Source organism: Podarcis muralis, chromosome 17, assembly GCF_964188315.1.
Source record: "Podarcis muralis chromosome 17, rPodMur119.hap1.1, whole genome shotgun sequence".
In the NCBI taxonomy this organism is placed as follows: Eukaryota; Metazoa; Chordata; class Lepidosauria; order Squamata; family Lacertidae; genus Podarcis; species Podarcis muralis.
The window spans coordinates 22956563-22978284 of record NC_135671.1 but is presented as its reverse complement, the minus strand read 5'-3'; the positions used below and the strand labels follow the sequence as shown (position 1 = coordinate 22978284).

General features: G+C 45.5%; 1 protein-coding gene across 2 annotated transcripts in view; it reads left to right on the top strand.

Moving 5' to 3' along the window:
* Positions 1-18091, top strand: part of LOC114587541 (muscle, skeletal receptor tyrosine protein kinase-like) — a 34799-nt gene extending 16708 nt beyond the window's left edge. Inside the window, exons 3-7 of one of the 2 annotated variants that reach the window (XM_028711929.2) lie at positions 382-533; positions 1659-1786; positions 1935-2076; positions 10912-11036; positions 17867-18091. In XM_028711929.2, coding sequence (XP_028567762.2) covers positions 382-533; positions 1659-1786; positions 1935-2076; positions 10912-11036; positions 17867-18076 — 757 coding nt within the window. In that variant the 3' untranslated portion in view covers positions 18077-18091. Of the gene's footprint in view, positions 1-381; positions 534-1658; positions 1787-1934; positions 2077-5020; positions 5309-10911; positions 11037-17866 lie in introns of those variants that run through there. The other variant, XM_077921528.1, reaches the window with a different exon arrangement.
* Positions 18092-21722: the final 3631 nt, after the last annotated feature.

The window sequence follows — 21722 nt, the reverse complement described above, 5'->3', positions numbered from 1 at the left end:
GGTGAATAAACCATTTTTTCTTCATGCCACGACGGTCTCTGCCGTGTCTTCAGTTCTTCAAAGGAGCACAGATCCAGTGTGATTACCTGGGACCCCATGGGTTCTTGCCACTGCAAGAGAGAGGGGCAGGCACCCAAAATTTGTAACCAACTTAAGCTCCACAGCTATTTTTCTGCCAGTTATTACTCCCCATCCTCAGTTTGTATTTGCTGGTGCCGCACATTAATTTCCACACATTTTTGAAAAAAAGAAAATAGGTGTACGCCTATTTCACATATCTGAATGTGATAAGCCCACATTTCACAACAAGTGAATAAGCTCAGGTCTGTAACGTGCATCTTTTAAAATGCCCCCTTTAATGCACTTAAATGTATTTTTCAGGTTCTTTGACACACGGTATAGCATAGAGAAAAATGGGCAGCTCCTGACCATTCTGAGTGTGGAGGAAAGTGATGATGGAGTCTATTGCTGCACTGCAAACAATGGCATAGGGGTACCGGCAGAAAGATGTGGGGCATTGCAGGTGAAAATGAGTGAGTATACACACGCCATACTGAACGTAAAGTTGGTTTTGTTCTCACATAAGAAAACAGGGCACAATACATGATTTGCCTTAATACTATATGGACTCAACTAGACTAGTAAAAAAAAAAAAAAGTTATAAATGTGTTATAACACCATGACACTGAATGGCACTGTGAAATTTTCCATTGTGAGCTTTAAAAGGTTTTTTCCCCAGAGCGTTTTTTTATAGCTGTGTAGATGCAGCCTTTGTTTCAGTCTCTTTCTGCCCTTGTGATTTGGGACATGGTTATGAATTGCTCGTATCTGTGGCAGTTGCCTCATGAGAAACCCAATTTCAGGGATGTGTCGTCAGGATAACTTTCAGTGAGCCAGTGTAGTGTAGTGGTTAAGAGCGGTTGTCTCATAATCTGGTGAACTGGGTTCGATTCCCTGCTCCTCCACATGCAGCTGCTGGGTGACCTTGGGCTAATCACAATTCTCTGAAGTCTCTCAGCCTCACTCACCTCACAGAGTGTTTGTTGTGGGGGAGGAAGGGAAAGGAGGGTCTGGAATGCTTTCTAAAGGCACCGTGTCAGCCAGCTGCCATTCCGGTTCTGCCTTCTCGTCTCCCATTATTTCCCAACTTTTCCCTCATCTGCCTCTGAGCTGTGACCTCCCACAAACCCCTGTTGTAAATCTATACTGTCTCCCTCTTCCTCCTCCCTGGAAGGGTCAGCCTGGGGAGGCGGTCTCCACCATTCCTCCCCTGCCCAGTCCCTGACAAAGGTTTAGGGAAACCTTTGTTTCTGCTCTGAACTATAAGAAAGTGAATATACCTATAGCACAAATAGTGAGAGGAAAACAGGGCAGTTGTCTCCCCCACCCTCCTTTTAATAGTCTTACTTGACTTTTGGATATGTGGCAGCCAGTGGCGTAGCGTGGGTTGTCAGCACCCAGGGCAAGGCAAGTAATTTGCGCCCCCTAACCCGTGGATTTGCGCCCCCTAACCCATGGATTTGCGCCCCCTAACCTATGGATTTGCCCTAACCCCAGATGTTGCACCCGGTGCGACCGGCCCCCCCTGCACCCCCCACGCTACGCCACTGGTGGCAGCTATCGCTATCTCCGTCTCATTTTGACCTTTTTCGTTTTAGAACCCAAAATAACCCGCCCACCTTCCAATGTGAAAGTAATAGAAGGGCTGAAGGCTGTTCTTCCATGCACTACGATGGGGAACCCCAAACCTTCAGTATCGTGGATCAAAGGAGAAAATGTTATAAAGGTGAGCAACCCATTTCAGGTAAGAGTAGTGGCTCTGGGTCCAAAAGACCCTTATTGACCCATCGTCTGAAAGCTCCTTAGCCCTGGTGTAAAGCAAATCCCTTCCTTTCTCACTCTGGGCCTTTTTTTTTTTTTTTTTTTTGTGGCAGGAAAATGCTCGGATTGCTATTCTTGAATCAGGCAACTTGAGGATTCATAATGTTCGAAGAGAAGACAGTGGTCACTATTGGTGTATGGCAAAGAACAGCCTTGGGACAGCGTACTCAAAGCCTGTAACTTTGGAAGTGGAAGGTGAGTGATTAATAATAATAATAATAATAATAATAATTTTTAATTATACCCCACCCTTCCCGGTTCAAAAACCGGGCTCAGAGCGGCTAACAACAATTTTATACAGTATAAAAACACGAATAACAATAAAAATAAAAAATAAAAAATAAATTAGATAATCCCCAGGGCTAGCTGGCTGAGTTGGTCCTACTTGGGCCAGTGAGAAGGCCAGGGGAGAATTAGCTGTGGAGACTCAGAGCGGATGATCTTCATAAAAGGGGAGGGGGAGGGAAGAGAAGGGAAATAAAAGATCAGGCTGAATTCAAATTAAAGTCTACAGGACAGAGTGTTCCACCAGGTCGGAGCCATCACTGAGAAGGCTCTGGTCCTGGTGGAAGATAGTCCGGCTTCCTTAGGGCCCAGGACCTCTAAACTATGATTATTCATGGACCTTAAGGTCCATCTATAGACTCAACTTTGGATCCAATGTCCATTTGGACGAAAGACCTTGGGATATTGAGCCTAAAGACTAGCTTAGTTTTCAGGAGGGAACTCAAAGCGAACCAGTCAGTCTATTCTGGGAAGCTCAGCTTTGTTACTGTGGAAATTCTGAATAAAGAAACTTTTCTAGGAACATACATTTGGGGATTTCTCTCATGCCATTGCTAAATTAGAGCTGTTCTAAGATATTTTGGGGTGATGGGTAACATCCAAATGGAGTCTTCTGTGAAGGTGCCAGAGAATGAGATCACTTCGATTCCACTGATATGTTGCCTTTCTGACAAGGCACTCGAGGCAGATAAGCAGTTTTGTAATATGAAAACAAAGAAATGCTGCAAATGATAGAACAACAGAGGTCTCTCGGGCTGACTGATGGTCTCTTGAGGAGCTCGTGACACAAAGTCCCTGGCTTGAACCTCTTCATTTTTGCACTCTTGCAGGGCACACAGGTCTTAGGTACCCTAGGTCCTAGGAAAGGTAGGGGAGAAGGTACCTCAACAGTTATGTCAATAGTTCCGTCAGGAAGTTATGGCGTGTACACGCTGCCCTAGATCCCCTAATTTCTGCCTTCCTTCAGAAATTATATGGTTACTGTCAGCCCTGAAGCTGCTCCACCGTTGCTTCCAGGAACATCTACAACGTGGGTGGGGAAATCTGTGGCCTTCCTGAAATGTAGCTGGAACAGAACTCCCATAATCCCTGCCCACTGGCCCTGCTTGTCTTGGCTAATAGTAGTTGGAGTTATGCAGACAGTTGGAGTTCTACAGGTTACCCATCCTAATCTAGATCTTCCAGCCACGTGGACTAGCCCATACTAGCAGCCCATCCTTCTACGTCACTAACATGCCACATAATCATATTAGCAATGATACGTAATCACACAGTCTGAAAAGAACTGAATATGCTGTGACATGCGGGTGGCGCTGTGGTCTAAACCACAGAGCCTAGGGCTTGCCAATCAGAAAGTCGGCGGTTCGAACCCCCGCGACAGGGTGAGCTCCTGTTGCTCGGTCCCAGCTCCTGCCAACCTAGCAGTTCGAAAGCATGTCAAAGTGCAAGTAGATAAATACGTACCGCTCCGGTGGGAAGGTAAACGGCATTTCCGTGTGCTGCTCTGGTTCGCCAGAAGCAGCTTAGTCATGCTGGCCACATGCCTGCGGACAAACGCCGGTTCCCTCGGCCAGTAAAGATGAGCGCTGCAACCCCAGAGTCGTCCACGACTGGACCTAACGGACAGAGGTCCCTTTACCTTTTATGCTGTGAGAACAATCACAGAGATAGAAGCAAACACACCTTATGGGTAATGTATAAGTGGAACCAGAATCAGCAATTTCTAGGCAGTAGCCATTGGCTTTTATCTCTCTAAATGAGCCTTCATGTCCTCAATCCAATATTAATTGGCAGAACTTTCTGACTGTAGCTGGGGAGGAAGCATTTTGAGGTCCATCTTGGGCACTCTGCAATGTTGGACCCCTGGCGACTACAGTGGGACCTTGGTTCTTGAACTTAATCCGTTCTGGGAGTCCGTTCAACTCCTGAAACCATTTGAAAACCAAGGTTGGGCTTCCGAGGGAGGCCCAGTGGGGTTCAGCCCCTCATGATTGGGGGGGCTCAGCTCCTTTCCCCCATACTTTGGGGGGAGGTGAAGTAAGGTGTCTTCAGCCCCATAGGAGCTGGAGCCTATGATCACCACCCAACCAACCACGACTGCTCTAGTCTTTTCTTCTTCAGGCTTAACATAAATATGCCTACATTTACAAAAATAAGAAAGTTTTTATTTTTATGATACTTTGAGCTATGAATACTTTCCCCTATGCATAAGCATTCATATTTGATAATGAGTATACCAACTAACCTTGCCCATCTCTCTTTAATACTTTCCTATAGATTTTTATTATTATTTGAAGTTGGCAGCACTTTTACAACAATTTATTTGCTTCTAAATGTCCAAAATATTCAAATTCTGAACACTATGTCCTTGATACATTCCTCCCCCGCACTTAAATGATTTCTTAATTTATAAAACTGCCACTAATGGGGACGGTCTGCTTCAAAATAATCTCTTTAATTCACTCCGATTAATGCACAGACTGTTCTGCTCTATGTTGCAAAATCATACAAATATGACGCTTCACCTGAAGGGTTTATCTGCTTGCAGTACTGGAATGCTCATTCTAAATAAACAATGACAAAAGGGATACAGACTAAAGGCCTTAAAAGTCTTCTGCAGATGTTCCAAACTTGCATTGCTTCCCCCCTTAAGGAATTATGATATTTTAACACAGCTTCTGTTTTAATTCTGCCTCCTATCAAAATTAAGCATTGGACTTAAGATGCGGTCATGGCAGTAAGTAATTTGGTAGTTTTTTTAAAAAAATAATTCATAAATTGTGACATATGCAGGGCTTGTTTGTTTGGAGAACTTGGAACATTCATCTCTTTTATCAATTTCTTTGTTGTGCAGTTCTTAATGAGAGAAATGCAACAGACGGAGGTATTTTCAGACCATGTGTGCTGTGTTTTAGTGTTTATAGCATTAATTATCTTTGCAGTGGCAATATTCCAACCCGTCAACTCTGTTTGGTTGATGACACTAACAACAGCTCAATGGAACTGATGGAGGAAAGAGAACATACGAGAAATTTGGCATGGGCGAATATTGCAAGCCACTATATACTCGGTAGAGCCCCATTAATCAAACACGATTTAATCTAAACACCACGTTGCACAAGTTCATTCTGTGCGTTCACTGTGTATTCACCCCACAGAGCAGTATAAATGTAACCTCGCGTGGCTGGCATACCCATTTATCCAAATTTCCAATTATCTGAATGATTTGGAAGTCAGCCAGGATAAATGGCTGTGCGTACCTCATTGGGAAACGGCTCCCTCTCGCACACGCAATCTGCATGGTTTAACAAAGTGCATGTCTTAAACGGGGCTTTGTAACAATTATGATGATGCATGTGGGTGTCACGCAGCTGTGACAGTCTCAGAAACTAACGGTCATCTGCAGGACTCTGCTTTCCACATTACAAAATCCAGAGAAACTAGAGAACTCGTTGGGCTCAGTCCAGTGTGCAACAAAAAGCAAAATCTGTGTGAAAAGGACTTGATATGTGGGCATGAATGATGGCACCTAAATGACTTCAGCAGATCTATTCTGGAAAACAGCCACACAAGAAATATGTAAAATAACTAAGCAAATATTAGACATCACCCCAGAATCGGCCCTACTAAACATCTTCCAAGGCAACAATGCCCATTTACACCACAAAGAACTCATAACCCACCTACTTTCAGCAGCCAGAAACACCATAACTAGACACTGGAGAGACCTGTCAGGAGTAAGCATGGACCAATGGTACCAAATAGTATGGGAAACAGCCCTACTAGAAAAATTAGCCAATAAACTGAAACTGACACGGGGACAAACAGAAGAAGACGCTTTTACCCCGGTATGGCTCCCCTTTATCACATACACTGTGATAAGACAAGACAATGACAATAATCCACCAACAGCATACAAATCAATATGGCTAACCTGATCCGAAACACCCACCCACCCCACTCACACACGAAAACAAAGATCACCACAGCCAATCACAAAGAAACAATCACACCCTAGAGCCAACCCCAACCTCTCTCACCACCAAAGGAACACAAGTGAAGCAGCACAAGCAACGCTGACACCAAACCCTACATACATTAAGCATAACAGAATGACCGCTCCCCGCTTAAAACGGGGGGCGCCCTTTGCGTGGACGCGTGCAGCCCCTAGATCTGGAGCGGCTCCAACAGCATAGGCTTGGCCTTGCCTTCCCTCAGGTGGGATGCCTGGAGGTCTCCGCCTACCTCAGTCATTTGCCCAATCCCACCTGGGGGAAGCGTTGCCAAGGAGACCAGGCCAGGTAGGGGAGGGATTACCTGCCCACACAATAGAGGGAGGATCTTACCTGGGAATCCTCACTTGGCTCCAGAGCTTCTCCCACCCTACCCACCCTCAGTTAATGTCTTATTTTGCAGGTTAACTTTTCTTCACAGGTATGCGGGCGCTGCTACGTAAGGTCGCTGTTAAAGGGCCGGAAAGGAATTTCCCTGCCTTTCCCGTAGCAAAACGTCACAACTTTGGCGGTATCAGGCCTTGGGCGGAATCCTTTAGTCCATCTTCCTCTTTGCGGCGGTGATACCAGGGTTCCCCGTTAAAGGGGTTTCTGAAGGGAGGCTTTGGCCGTGTGCCGAAAGGTTGTCATTGCTCTCCCCTGCTGCTGCGGCGGCGTAACGGGGGCGGCTATCTCTGCTTGAACATATGTTCTCCAGAGCCGGCCCATCCCCCCCCCCACACTGGATAACCCTGATGCTCCCTAGGTCCCCGGCTGGGGACTGGGGAGGGAGAACGCCCAATGCCTGAGCCAAGGTCTACCCACATTTGAAATTTAATAAAGTTGTGGCCAATTTAATCCCATAGCACGTTGTCTCGAGTCGTTATTCCACATGACGGGGGGACCGCGGGGGATCTGGGGACTCCGCCTGTCCACGCAAACATCGCCACCCGACCCCACCCCCACCCATCTTCCCTCCCTCCACCCCTTCTTTTTTTTCCCCCTCCCCCTAATGTCTCAACAAATGAAACGGATTTGTAAAAGTGTTACATGGAAAAAATATGAGAGACATTACACTTACTTCTGTAAAACAAGAAAATCTTTAATAAAAAATTTTTTAAAAAAGAAAAAGAAAAAAGCAGATCTCGAAAGCTAAACATCCCCGCCCCCCTGCTTAATCATTAGTCCTTGGCAGGGGACATGCAAGAACTGCAACTTTCACAATGAAGCTCAGAGGAAGGAGAAGGTTCTTTAGCTTCCCGGTCTCTTCTCTGGACCACGTAATGTCTCTTGACTGTCGTGTTTCTTCTCATGCACCCAAGTCGGCCCCGAATTCCTTGCTTAGGGGAGTTAGATAAATGCCCGCATTAAACTGGAGGGCAAGTCGCTTCTCAAGTTGTCCAAGTGTATCTCCAAACCCTCATTTGCTGTGATAACAGAATGTTGGGCTTGGAACAGGGGGAGGTTTTTTGTATGTGGAAGTTGGCAGTGAGAGGGTACTTAATATTTCCCACACGAGCCAGTTCTCCCCCCGAAAGGGCTGCATCTTGTTATTTTTGCCCCCTCAGCTGGGCTTGAGTTCAGTGCTGGAGACCAGTAAGGAAAAATAAATCCATACAGCCTGGGGTGCATTTGCAGGGGAGAATAATTAGTGTTGGTGGAAACTGGTATCCCCTAATGTGCACTGGTTCTTTCTTTGTCCAAGGAGATCCTTGGAAGACTATAGTGGTATATAAATGTCATAAATAAATTAAATGTTATTGGAGAGACAAGGAAAACACAGTGTTTGGTTCATCTCCTTTTGTTGCTGTGTCTGTGGGAACCTTGGGAACAAATGAATTTTTGGTTTCGATCAGAGTGAGATTTCATTTGGTTCGTTGCCCAGCCTGTGTCTTTGGCCTCCAACAGATGCCGGGCCCAATCCACTGAGCCCTTCTTTTATTAAAGCCTTTCCCTGCCTCCACTTCTTTTAGCAGGAGGCTTCCAGACTGACTGCATGAACTTCACAAGTTACTAGGCAATAACTTGACCTCCTGAACTGATTCACTTAAGACTTTGGGGCCCCTTCACAACTTTGCGGTGGTTGTTGTTTTGCCATTTTAATTATTCTTTACTATTTCCCTGAAGCATATTATCAAACTCTGATGGAGATGCAGAATGCTGTAGGGGTTTTAGTCAGTCCTGTAATATTTGCCGCGGCAAACTTTACAAAGGACAGAGTGTGGAGAATTAAACAAAGGGACTTTAAAGCTTTGTGCTTTATATAATAAAGCATTATTATTATTTTTTGTCCCAGCGTGGCATATTGGTTAGAGCAGGGGTAGTCAACCTTTTTATACCCACCGCCCACTAATGCATCTTTCTTGATGGTAAAATTTCCTTACCGCCTACCAATGCTCGATGGTGGATCGCCCACCTAGATCACCCACCTAGAATCCTGAAGCGCCCACTAGTGGGCAGTAGGGAGCAGGTTGACAGCCTCTGGGTTAGAGTGTTGGACCAGGACCTGGAAGAGCAGGGTTCGAATCCCCACTCAGCCATGAAGCTCACTGGGTGACCTTGGGCCAGTGACCATCTCTCAGCCTACCCCACCTTACAAGGTTGTTGTGAGGATGGAATGGGGAAGAGGAGAACCAAGGAGATCCTTGGAAAACTATGGTGGTATATAAATGTCATAAGTAAATTAAGCAATAATAACAACTTCCCCATGGAAGCCCGCTCTTTAATGCTGAATCAGAGCAAATAGCAATCCACGAAAACCCGAATTGCTACAGCGTTAAAGAGTGGGTTTTCCTAGGGAAAGGGGCGGGGCAAAACAAACAAGCAAACAAACAACCAACAGCAACGCTCGGACTCAGATCTTTAAAGTGCAAACCTGTGCCTAGAAACTGCAGGGCCAAAGGGATGAATGGAGAAGCCCACAGTCTTGAGACATCTTTGAAACAATTATTACGGTGTACTATTTCCTGGACTTGAGTCATCAGATGCTCTTGACAGCTGAGCCAACAGACTTGGCTTACCTTTAACTTTATACATGCGGCTAAAGGCTCCTTTACGTGCTCAGAACAAGGTCTGGCATGAAAAGAACTTCCTCCCTCATTTCCTTAGGAAGGTAATTCGAACACATCTTATCCTTCCATGCACTTGCCTTTAGGGATTTGCTGCTGCGAATATAGAAATGAGTCGTTGTATTACATGGGTTTTCTACAGGGACGCCAGACAAAAATTCTTCACATTTTGTTTCGGTCTCTGTATTATGGATGTGTCTAAAGAGGTTTCTTCTGATATAATCTACTGGTGGAATACATGCAGTATGATTCCCCCCCCCCCCCCGCTGCTAAATGAATCTGCAACCTATTTGATTTACAGGGGCTGGCTTGATTCTGTAAGGCAGGGAAGGGGAATGTCTGTTCCTCCAGATCAGGGCAGTCCAACACACATCCCGAGGGCCACATGTGGCCCTTGAGGCCTTTTCTGGCGGCCCTCTTTGCCTGCTCAAGCAGTAAAAGATGTAAAAAGAATAATAGAATCATAGAGTTAGATGACCCTGAGAATCATCGAGTCCAACCGCTTGCAATGCAGGAATACGCAGCTGTCCCATATGGAGATCAAACTTGCAACCTTATCAACACCAGGCTCTCACTGGCTGAGCTATCCAGGCATGATTGGGGATGCAATTTGCACACCGTATTTTTCGCTCTATAAGACACACCAGACCACAAGACGCACCTAGTTTTTGGAGGAGGAAAACAAGAAAAAAATATTCTGAATCTCAGAAGCCAGAACAAGAGGGATCGCTGCGCAGTGAAAGCAGTGATCCCTCTTGCTGTTCTGGCTTCTGGGATAACTGCGCAGCCTGCATTCGCTCCATAAGATGCACACACATTTCCCCTTACTTTTTAGGAGGGAAAAAGTGAGTCTTATAGAGCAAAAAATACAGTAATTTATTCATGCAACAGAAGCCAGGTTTTGACACAAACCTTTATTTTAGCATGATAGATAGTTTTGGTATTTCTTTTGAAGGGTATGGATAATTCTGTGTACATAATTCTGTGTACAGGACTGTAGAAAACACACACACACAGAGAGAGAGAGAGAGAGAGAGAGAGCGCGCGCGGACCCTCCGGTTACGTACCGCTCTGGTTACGTAACTTTCAGGCTACAAACGTGGCAAACCCGGAAATGTATTCTTCTGGGTTTCGCCGCATGCGCATGCGCAGAAGCGCTCTGTGTGCCGCGTAGGTGCGCAGAAGCACTCTATGCGTGTGCGCAGAAGCAGGCCTTTGGTTATGGATTTTTCAGGGTGTGCACGGACCCCCGGAATGAATTAAATTCGTAACCAGAGGGTCCACTGTATATGCGCAAAAGTACAACAAACTGACATCTTGGTAGTGGCGCCCTCCCTGTGGATGAATACCCTATCAGATGTCAAAGAGATAAGCAACTGTTTAACTTTTAGAAGACATCTGAAGGCAGCCCTATTTAGGGAAGTTTTTAATGGTTGATGTTGTATTGTGTCTTTATTATTTTGTTGGGAACTGCCCACAGTGGCTTGGGAAACCCAGTCAGATGGGTGGCATATAACTATTATTATTATGATGCTTGTTTTTTGCCTTCAGTAATGATTTCGTTTTACCTCAGATTAGCTTGACTTTCAGCTGTTTGATGAGCTTTCCGACAGAGAAATCCCCCGAGTTTTGACCAGTGGCTGACCATGAATATTAACCACAACTTTGTCTTCTTCCATATACAGTTTTCGCCCGAATCCTGAAAACTCCCGAATCCTACAACGTCAGCTTTGGCTCTGTGGTGACACTGCGATGTGCAGCAACAGGCATTCCAACCCCTACAGTGACATGGCTTGAAAATGGAAAAGCCGTAAGTGTCTTTGCAGTTGCTGGGAACATGTGTGATTCTTCAGCTGAGGTCTGCAGGCCACATGCTGTCAGCTGGACCTTGAGGAGGCCGGGGAGTAAAAAAGGAAACAAGCAAGAAAATGCCAAAGGCTTTTGCAAAGTAAATAGCAATCCTGAATGAAAACTCAACTCTTTCTACCTTCCAACGGAGCTAGACTGCATGACTTATCAGCCCTGTGTCAGTTTTGACTGACACGTAACTAGTTGATGTGAAGCATGCACAAAACTTGGAATAATAATACTAATTATTAAAAAATTGTCCAGTAGCACCTTAGAGACCAACTAAGTTTGTTCTGGGTATAAGCATGCACACAAAAGCTTATACCCAGAACAAATTTAGTTGGTCTCTAAAGTGCTACTGGACAATTTATTTTATTTATTTCGACTGCGTCAGACCAACACAGCTACCTATGAGAATCTATTATTATTATTATTATTATTATTATTATTATTATTATTATTATTATTATTATATCCCACCCATCTGCCTGGGTTTCCCCAGCCACTCTGGGTAGCTTACAGCATATATAAAAACACAGCAAAATATCGAACAATAAAACTTCCTGATACAGGGCTGCCTTCAGGTGTCTTCTAAAAGTTGTGTAGCTCTTTATCTCCTTGACATCTGAATGTCTCTCACACTTTCATTCATGCTTCTTTTTCATTCATCTTGCTTGTTCAGTGCAGCCGCATACCCTCCAACATTTCTCCAATGAAAACTTGGGACGTCCTATTTCATAATAAGAACAATTTTATTATTTATACCTCGCCCATCTGACTGGGTTTCCCCAGCCACCCTGGGTGGCTTCCAGCATATATAAAAACATTTTTAAAAATTAAAAAAACTTCCCTATACTGGGCTGCCTTCAGATGGCTTCTAAAGGTTGTGTAGTTCCTTATCTCCTTGGCTCTGGGGTCCCATAACTCCATGCCCTCCAACGTTTTTCTGATGAAAACAGGGACGTCCTAAGGAAAAGCGGGACATTCTGAGATCAAATCAGAAACTGGGAAACAGCTTCTGTAAATCTGGGACTGTCCCTGGAAAATAGGGACACTTGGAGGGTCTGCGACCTGGATAGGACTGCTGAGTTTTGCAGCAGCTACAATGCAGGAAAATATGTGACTCACCCAAAACAAGAACTAAGAAAACGGTCCTCAAGACATCAGAGGTTATGAATTATTAGGCTAAGGGAAAATAAATGAATGTCTAGAAAGAGTCACTGCAAGGTGTGTGTGTGCACAGGTTTAACTCAGGTGGTCTCCCAGTTCAGCCAGTAGAGGATGAGATCCTTACTCAAGTATGTGCTCTGTGGAGCAAGTTAGCTACCGCATTGGCACTGTTAACAAAAATCTGCCCTTCTCCCCTTATAGGGTATCCAAGAGCTCATATAGTGTCCTTACATAGGTTCCCTACTGGTAGGAGAAAATAACAGAGGCCAACCAGAGAATATTGAGAAGCAAAGCAGCTAGTAAGCCTGATCTTTATTGATCTGTTGCAACAGGGTGCTCCCCTCACACGCAGGAGAGGAGGAGGGATCCAGAACAAAGGTGTGCCTGCCCTTATATAGAAATTTTAAATTCCCTGCCCTGGAGCTCCAGACCACCCCTCCATACATCATACAGACATCACAGAAAGGGTGTAACCCAAGACCACACCCCCCCCCCAGATACATCATACCTACATCACAGAAAAGGCGGTCTACAGCAGAAATCTGAGTGCGTTGTTTATCTCGTCTGACAGGTTACTTGTTACTGCTCACTTGATTGGATACCCTGTGGAGCCTGGCCAGTCTTTTGTAATGATAAATACTTAGTTCCTGAGCCAGGTCACAGGCTCACCCTATTCAAACACAGACAGACATACCCTTAAGACAGGATTTGTGAAGGAAAAGACAATGGGGAGACTTTTCCATTTCCCTTTGACTTTGCAGTGAAAACATTTGGTCGGTTGGGGAATCAAAAATGGTTTCAGGTCGGTCTTCCTGTGCTGATCTATGTACGTGCTTGGTTGGTACATTTATGAACATTTATTATACAGTGGTACCTCAGGTTAAGTACTTAATTCGTTCTGGAGGTCTGTTCTTAACCTGAAACTGTTCTTAACCTGAAGCACCACTTTAGCTAATGGGGCCTCCTGCTGCTGCCACGCTGCCAAAGCCCGATTTCTGTTCTTATCCTAAAGCAAGGTTCTTAACCTGAAGCACTATTTCTGGGTTAGCGGAATGTGTAACCTGAAGCGTCTGTAACCTGAAGCGTATGTAACCCGAGTTACCACTGTATATCTAAGACTTTAAAATTCTTATCACAGCACGAATATAAGCCACACCCAAATATAAGCCGCACCTTTAAAATTGAAGGGGGGGGAAAAATAAAATAAAAAAATACGTGAATATAATTATCTGGGCTTAGTTCCCGGGGAGGAGGGTCTGCGACTGGGCATGCAAAGATATGCCCTCTGTTAGTGATGCTCAGGCTCAAGTGCTGATCATTCTGTAGCTGAAACTGCACCACCCACCCACAAGAGGGGGGGCAGCCTGCTCAGGGAACCCCCCTAGGAGTGTGGAAGTACAAACAATAACTGAGAGAGGGGTAAACTAACTGGGCATAAAGAAGCCCCATGAGAATATACCCAGGGGCCGCAGAACACCGTGTGTCTATTGGAGGTGGGAAAATAGAAAATGTGAGATGGGGATTGAATGGAATGAAAGCGAACATGGCTGGCTGGAACTCTGAACAGGAGCACTTTGCCCTGCAAGCTTTTGTTGCAGGCCCCACTTGCACTTCCTTAATTTTGTTGAACTTTGTTATCAGTTACAAGGCATTGCTCTCTCTCTCTCGGAATGCTACGAACTGAGTGCATGGGGACCCATGATAGGGAAGTATCAGCTTTCCCGCCAAAGTACCGCTCTCTGCATTCTTTTTGTCAGTGGAATGGGTGTAAAACTGGATCTGAACTTGTAGCCTAAATATATACTTGATCTGGTCTCAAGTTTAATTCCTAAATTGAGTTATTTTTATTTTTTTAAGGATGAAAAAAAGCAATTTCTTGATAGTGAGTGACAGGATTTTTGTACGAAATAAATTGTCATAATTTACCAGGGTCTCACATTTCAAGTTGAAAAGCTGCCCGGACTTAAAAATGCAGTCCCTTGCAATGTTCACAAGGCTTCCTGCAGCTATTTTCTCCTCGTTTCCACAGTGCAAATGGCAAAGAGTGCAGCGCTTAACTGTCTTTCAAGCTGGTCTGAAGTTAGCCGTGCCAAGGCAGTAAGGGATTGTTATTACCTAATGGGAGCTTGGCGACAGAGCTTGCCCCTAGAACTGAAGCTCTTTTCAATTCTCCCTGCGTTTATTTCCCTGTCCCTGTGAGTTCTATCAGCGAACGTGGCAAGGAAAGTCTCCTTGGCTGTGTGGTCCAGGCTGAGAGCGAAGCCTTCTGACTCAGCCTTGCAAGTTCTCACATTTCCTTTCCAAAATCTGCAGCCAGGACGGAAAGCCACACACACAAAAATTTCCCTGACTTGACAGGGTCCCTTTAAGACGAAGAGGAACAGAAGGGAAAGGAAGTTTGAGGGGCCATGTTGGCGCTATCAACTGGCTGCTCTTAGGTGTTAAAAAAAAAAAGGGGGCCAAAGCCCAGAAATTATTACATTGCAGAATAGAGGTTTTTAAGGTCAGAAGTAAAATCTGCCTCCATTTCTTCCCCTTGTATTTGCCAGGAGGTGATGGGACCAGTGGCCCTGATCTTCGGGTTTTTTTTTATGTTGAGCTTCAGACCATATTTTGAGCTCTCCTCCTTCACACTCATTAAAAGGTCCTTTAATTCCTCCTCACTTTCTGCCATCAATGTTGTGTCGTCTGCATATCTGAGGTTGTTGATATTTCTTCCAGCAATCTTAATTCTGGCTTGGGATTCATCCAGTCCAGCCTTTTGCATGATGAATTCTGCATATAAGTTAAATAAGAAGGGAGACAATATAAGAAGGGAGCCTTGTCGTACTCCTTTCCCAATTTTGAACCAATCAGTTGGCACGACTAAAAGACTAAACAACAACAAGGTCAGAAGGCCTATACTTCCATTGCTCCCTCTGATTATTCTCTACCCAATTCTCCCTCCCTCACTCTCTTTCATCATTTTTATTTGATTTTACAATGACCACTCCCCACATTAAATGGGGGGGGCACCCTTTGCTTTTTCTGGGTCACCTTCAAAGGTAGGCCCACATAGAGTACATTGCAGTAGTCCAAGCGGGAGATAACCAGAGCATGCACCACTTTGGCATGCACCTAAAGATATGAGGGCCATCTTCAAATATCTTAAGGGCTGTCACATGGAAGATGGAGCAAGCTTGTTTTCTCCTGCTCTGGAGAATAGAACTCCCATGGCTTAAAGTTGCAAGAAAGGAGATTCTGACTAAACATCAGGAAGAACTTTCTGACAGTAAGAGCTGTTTGACAGAGGAACGGTCTCCCTCGGGAGGTGGTGGACTCTCCTTCCTTGAAGGTTTTTAAGTAGCAGTTGGATGGACATCTGTCCTCGATGCTTTATCTGAGATTTCTGCATTGCAGGGGGTCGGACTAGATGATCCTCGGTGTCCCTTCCAACTCTATGATTCTGTAAATCTGGATCTGGTCCACATTGTCATTTGTTGTCATATGTGTGGAGGAAAACCTTAAACACGTTGCAGAGTTCAGCAGAGTTCCCAAAAATAGACCAGAGGCAATAGTCATAGCTGTCAACGTTTCCCTTTTTAAAAGGGAAATTCCCTTATTCCGAATAGGATTCCTCGCAGGAAAAGGGAAAAGTTGACAGCTATGGCAATAGTACTTCATTCAACAGAGCTTTAATTGTGCTGAAGGCAAATGTAGTGTAATGGTTATCAAATCCAATACAATGAGGTTTGGCTCAGTCAATACAAAATCCAGTTGCAGCATTTATAAACTTAACTCACAATAAGACTAAACCTTAGCACTAAGCATCCTATGTACAGAAACAGAAGCACCACACCAGAAAGAAGAGAGAGAGAAGAGAAAAGGTAAAAACCCAGGCTCCTTCTGCCTATATTTATAGTCATCATGACCTTAATTGGGAGGAAACTAATTCAAAGCAGCTGTACTCAGCTTCTCTGAAGGTATAACCCAAACAATCATTAGCCCTTCTGCCCCTGCTTCTCACATACAGAGAAACTTCTAGTAGCTTCTAGAATTAATCAGAATAGGAAAGCATAGGAAAGATCTTTACACATGAGATCAATACTTTCTGCACTAAGAAATGCAGTCTGACACACACGTCTCGCTGAAAGCGCATCATTGACCTCCTCCTTGACTGCAGGGAAATCTGCCTTTATCCTATGGCAAATAAGGAAAAACAGTTTAAACCTGGGACTTTATTAAATCTGGTGCTTTTGCCTCTGACACTATAGCACCTCAATGAACTCAATCAGAACTGGGTTCATGCCCTTGAGGAAATTGCTTCTGCACACTAAATCCAGAGAAGTGATTTCTGACTAAAAGAACAACCTGGTTAAATATTTCAGTCAACGAAATATTTAGTCAGAAACGGGAAACCTGACACCCTGTGGATTAATTGACACCGGCCCTTTTTCACCAGACCAACTTCTGGCTTGCTCTCTGTGTTTGCACAAGCATGCCTATTAATGTAGGAAATATGTGCTCCTAATGAAAGCGAACAAGTGGCTCTAAATGCTGGTGTGAATCAGAGCAGGGTATAAAATATCAGCGTTAAATCACTGGCTCTTCAACACTTTCTCCCTTATTCGTTTCCTAGGCAAGAGAGCCACATTAATGTACTGATATTACAGGTTTAAATCATTGGTCCTAACCTCACAGTCCATGTCCCTCCTTTGTAAGCAGGTTGGTTATTTATAATTAAAAACAGTCGTAGTCTACCGTGCTACATATGAAGGGACCATGAGAGTAATCTAGTCCAACCCCCAGCAATGCAGGAATCTTTTACCCAACACAGGACTCAAACCCACGACCTTGAGATTAAGAGTCTTGTGCCCTATTGACTTTTTAAGTTGCTGATAATAATAATAATAACAATAATAATAATAATAATAATTTATTTATACCCTGCCCATCTGGTTGGGTTTCCCCTAGCCACTCTTGGCGGTCTTAAACAAAATATTAAAAATACAATAAAACATCAAACTTTAAAAACTTCCCTAAACAGGGCTGCCTTCAGATGTCTTCCAAAAGTCAGATAGTTGTCTGTTTCCTTGACATCTGATGGGAGGGCGTTCCACAGGGCGGGCGCCACCACTGAGAAGGCCCTCTGTCTGGTTCCCTGTAACCTCACTTCTCGCAATGAGGGAACCACCAGAAAGCCCTCGGCGCTGGACCTCAGTGTCCGGGCTGAGCGATGGGGGTGGAGATGCTCCTTCAGGTCTAATGGACCGAGGCTGTTTAGGGCTTTAAAGGTCAACACCAATACTTTGAATTGTGCTCGGAAATGCACCGGGAGCCAATGTAGATCTTTCAGGACCTCAGAAGACGATCTCAGGGACCGCATAGGTTCATATGGGAAGAGGCGGTCCTTGAGGTATTGTGGTCCTGAGCCATTTAAGACTTCATAGGTCAAAACCAGCACTTTGAATTGGGCCCGGAAACTAATTGGTAGCCAGTGCAGTCGGACCAGGATTGGTGTAATATGCTGAAACCAGCAACCTGGCCGCTGAATTCTGCACCAGCTACACTTGTTTTGTTTCTATATTCTGATGACCTGTGGTTTTTACGCAATACATCTGAACCGTCGCTCATTTGTTTTAGGTCTCAGCAGGATCCATCGTAGAAACCGTCAAAGACAGAGTGATCGATTCCAGGTTGCAAGTCTACGTCACCCGGCCGGGTTTGTTCACCTGCATAGCTACAAATAAGCACAGCGAGACTTACGGCACAGCAAAAGCCGCAGCCACTATCAATGTATCAGGTATGCTTTTAGAGAAAGAGGCACTTGTGGGGGAATCAAATGTCCTTTAACTTCTGCCTGGGGTTTTGCTCGCACACAGAGAGAGACCTCATAGAAAGTTGAAGGGCTTGGCTTCCTTGTAATTTGCAGCAGGATAAATTTGATCTAGGAGTGCACCTCATTCCCGGCTGTTTCTTCCTATATTATTACACTTCAGAGGTTGGCACAGCTATAATTTCCGACATATTTGCTGTCATCCTGGTTACGGTGTCCCAAGACACTCTGTAAACTCATCCAGGAGAAGGAAGTAGCTGTGAGGAAGCACTATATTAATATCACCTAACAGCCATGTGAAAATAGTTCAAGGAGGCATAAACATCTTGAGTATTACTTACATGAACCGGGGGCAGGTTGGTCCCAAAGGAAAGTATATGGAATACCAAATTGTTCAGGAAAAATGTTGTGGTCCCCCCCTCCCCCCATTTCCCATTTTACTCACAATGTGTACAACATGACAAGGTGCAAAAATCACACCAAGATTACTTTGATCTTGTGTGTGGTCTTCATTTATTTATTATTTGTACTTCGCCAAATGCTCCCAGTAGCACACACATACACCCCTGCCCCCTGCAAATGCCAATTTAAGGCCGAATAAAATAATGAAATAAATCCAACATCAGAATGACCAGGCAGAGCTGCAGAGCACAGCAATGCGGGGGCAGAGAAGACATCCGCTTGACCAAAGGCCTGGCTAAAGAGGTGTGTCTTGACCAGTCCCTGAAAAGCATGCAGTGATGGTGCAAGACACACCTCAGAGGGAAGGGCAGTCTACAACTTGGAGGGGCCACCGCAGAGAAGACCATGCCTGCTCAAACCCACAGAGCGTGGCAGCATCAATAGCTGGGCCTCCTCTGCTGACCCATGCAGCTCAGTATAGGACAGGGGTCTGCAACCCACGGCTCCGGAGCCGCATGTGGCTCTTTTACACCTTTGCCGCGGCTCTGGGGCGGATACAAGTGAGGGAAGGAGGCACATTGTGCGCCCCGACACTCCCCACTGTGGCGGGCGCTGTACTGGCTGTGACATCGCATTGGGGCGGTGCGTGCGTTAGTCACGCACCGTCCCAACGTCACCTTCCCGCCCGCTGTCAGATCGCGGCTCCAGAGATATATTTGCTTTAAATGTCGCAATGGTTTTGCGGCTCCCAGGTTTTTTTTCTTCGGAAACGGGTCCAAGTGGCTCTTTTTGTCTTAAAGGTTGCAGACCCCTGGTATAGGAGGAGGCACCACTTCAGATAGTTTTCTGAACAGTGATAAAAGACGAAGACTTCCATAGCTCCTCTAACTTCCGCCGGGAGCAGTGAGGCAGCAGAGAGCTGGGCAAGGTGCAAATGTATCACCCTGACCTCCCTGCTGGTGAGGAACGGGAAGGTAGCATAGTGCCAGGGCCGTCTTAAGCATATCCGGCGCCGTGGTTCAAAGACCCCTCCGCCCTCCCCCCCGTTTCCCAGAATTGTCGACCTTTTCCTAAGCCTCTGCGGGTATCGCTCTCCTCCTGCAGAGGCCTGGGAGGCAAGCTGCACACCCGCCAGCCATATGGTTGATGGGGCCCAGCTGACGGGCGTGCAGGGAAAGGGGAGGCCGCTGGCAAAGCCACACAGCTTTACCACTCGCTGGGGCGCCCCTGAGAGGCCAGCGCCCTGGTGCAACACGCCAGTAAGCCCAATAGGAAAGATGGCTCTGCATAGTGCCTTCACCGCCCATGGCAGGCTGCTTCTGCTCATGGCGGCTTTCTGTGTAGGCCACCCTTTTCGGTTTCAATTCTAGACACGGTTAAAGCCTTGTTGATGTCCAATACCCCCCCCCCCCCCCACAAATCTGGTCTGCTTTAAACCAGGCAAGGCTAATAATGTCTGTATTCTCTGCCCCTTTCTCCCAAAACTGATGTGGGAGACAGACAATCGGATCTCTTTGTGGATTTTCCGATTTGCTCAGCGGGCATCACACAAACTGTTGTGGAAGTGAACTGAAGGGGAAAATAGACATACAGAAAATGCTTTGGGAGGGTTTTTTTGTTTTTTGCCCCTATGGGACTCCTCATCCAGCTAGAGATCTGTTTCGGAAGCTTGCTTTTGTGCCTCTATGCCTGTAACCAAATCAGGAGAACAATTTATCCAGAGGGCAGGGGCGAAACTAGGTTCATTTCACCCAAGTGAAAGACCCAGTTTGACTCATATACAGTGCCAGATTTACGTATAAGCTAAACAAGCTATAGCTTAGGGCCCCACTCTCTTGGGGGGCCCAAAAATATTTAAAGGAAAAAAAAACGGATGTACATTTCCAAAATATAAGTTAAAAAACAAATAAAATAAAACCTACCTACAGCAACAGTGTTTTCTGTTGTGTAGGCTCCTATGATGTAGGTCAGGCATAGGCAAACTCCGGCCCTCAAGTTGTTTGGGACTCCAATTCCCATCATCCATGACCACTGGTCCTGTTAGCTAGGGATGATGGGAATTGTAGTCCCAAACATCTGGAGGGCCGGAGTTTGCCTATGCCTGATGTAAGTCATGGGCCCCGCCTGCTAGCCCACTCCCTAATATATCACTGGTTCGCTCATTTCTATGTATAGGGTGCCTACATTCTGCATGGACTGGTTGCACGGCAACATGTGCAAATGGCTTGAAATAACTATTAGATCCATAAATTACCATATAGCATATATTCAACACAAAAAACACCGACAATTTGTTGTTGACAAAGGACAGCTGGACATATAAAGGGCCCCATTACATTCAGTAGCTGAGGGCCTCATCAAACCAAAATCCGGCCCTGCTCACATACCCTGCACATTTGTGTACGCAGGCAGGGAGCCTCAATGGTGCCCCTCTGAAGGCTTCACCCAGGGCATAAAAACCTGGCTAGCCCCCCTGCCTTCCCCCTCTCCAGCTACGGCACTACCAGAAGGTATTTTTATTCTCTTTCTTCTCCCTAAGAACTTAAAAGAAAAAGGCTACGGAGCTCTTCCAAGTTTTATTGGTGTAAAGATGCAAATCTATTTTGCACTGGCCGTTTCACCTCTCTTTTTCTCTCTTTCCTCCTCTCGCTCCCTCCAACGCAACTGTTTTCTTCGGATGGACCTCACGCTTGCGCTATTAGAATGGAGGTAAGGGTCACCTGGGGATGGATTTTGTGCGACAAAAGATTGTGTGACACGAACAGGGCAGATGGAACCACCTGCTAAGCAGGTCACAGACCTTTTCCTGCTGGGGTAGAAATTAAGGATATCGGAACAGAGGAAGCTGCCTTACACAGAGTCAGAACTTTGGTTCCTCTAGCACATGGGTAGGCAAACTAAGGCCTGGGGGCCGGATCCGGCCCAATCGCCTTCTAAATCACTTTCTAAATCTGGCCTGCAGACGGTCCGGGAATCAGCGTGTTTTTACATGAGTAGAATGTGCCCTTTTATTTAAAATGCATCTCTGGGTTATTTGTGGGGCCTGCCTGGTGTTTTTACATGAGTAGAATGTGTGTTTTTATTTAAAATGCATCTCTGGGTTATTTGTGGGGCATAGGAATCCGTTCATTCCCCCCCCCCAAAAAAAAAAAAATATAGTCCGGCCCCCAACAAGGTCTGAGGGATAGTGGACCGGCCCCCTGCTGAAAAAGTTTGCTGACCTCTGCCACATCATTGGCTCCATTGACAGGCTCCCCATGA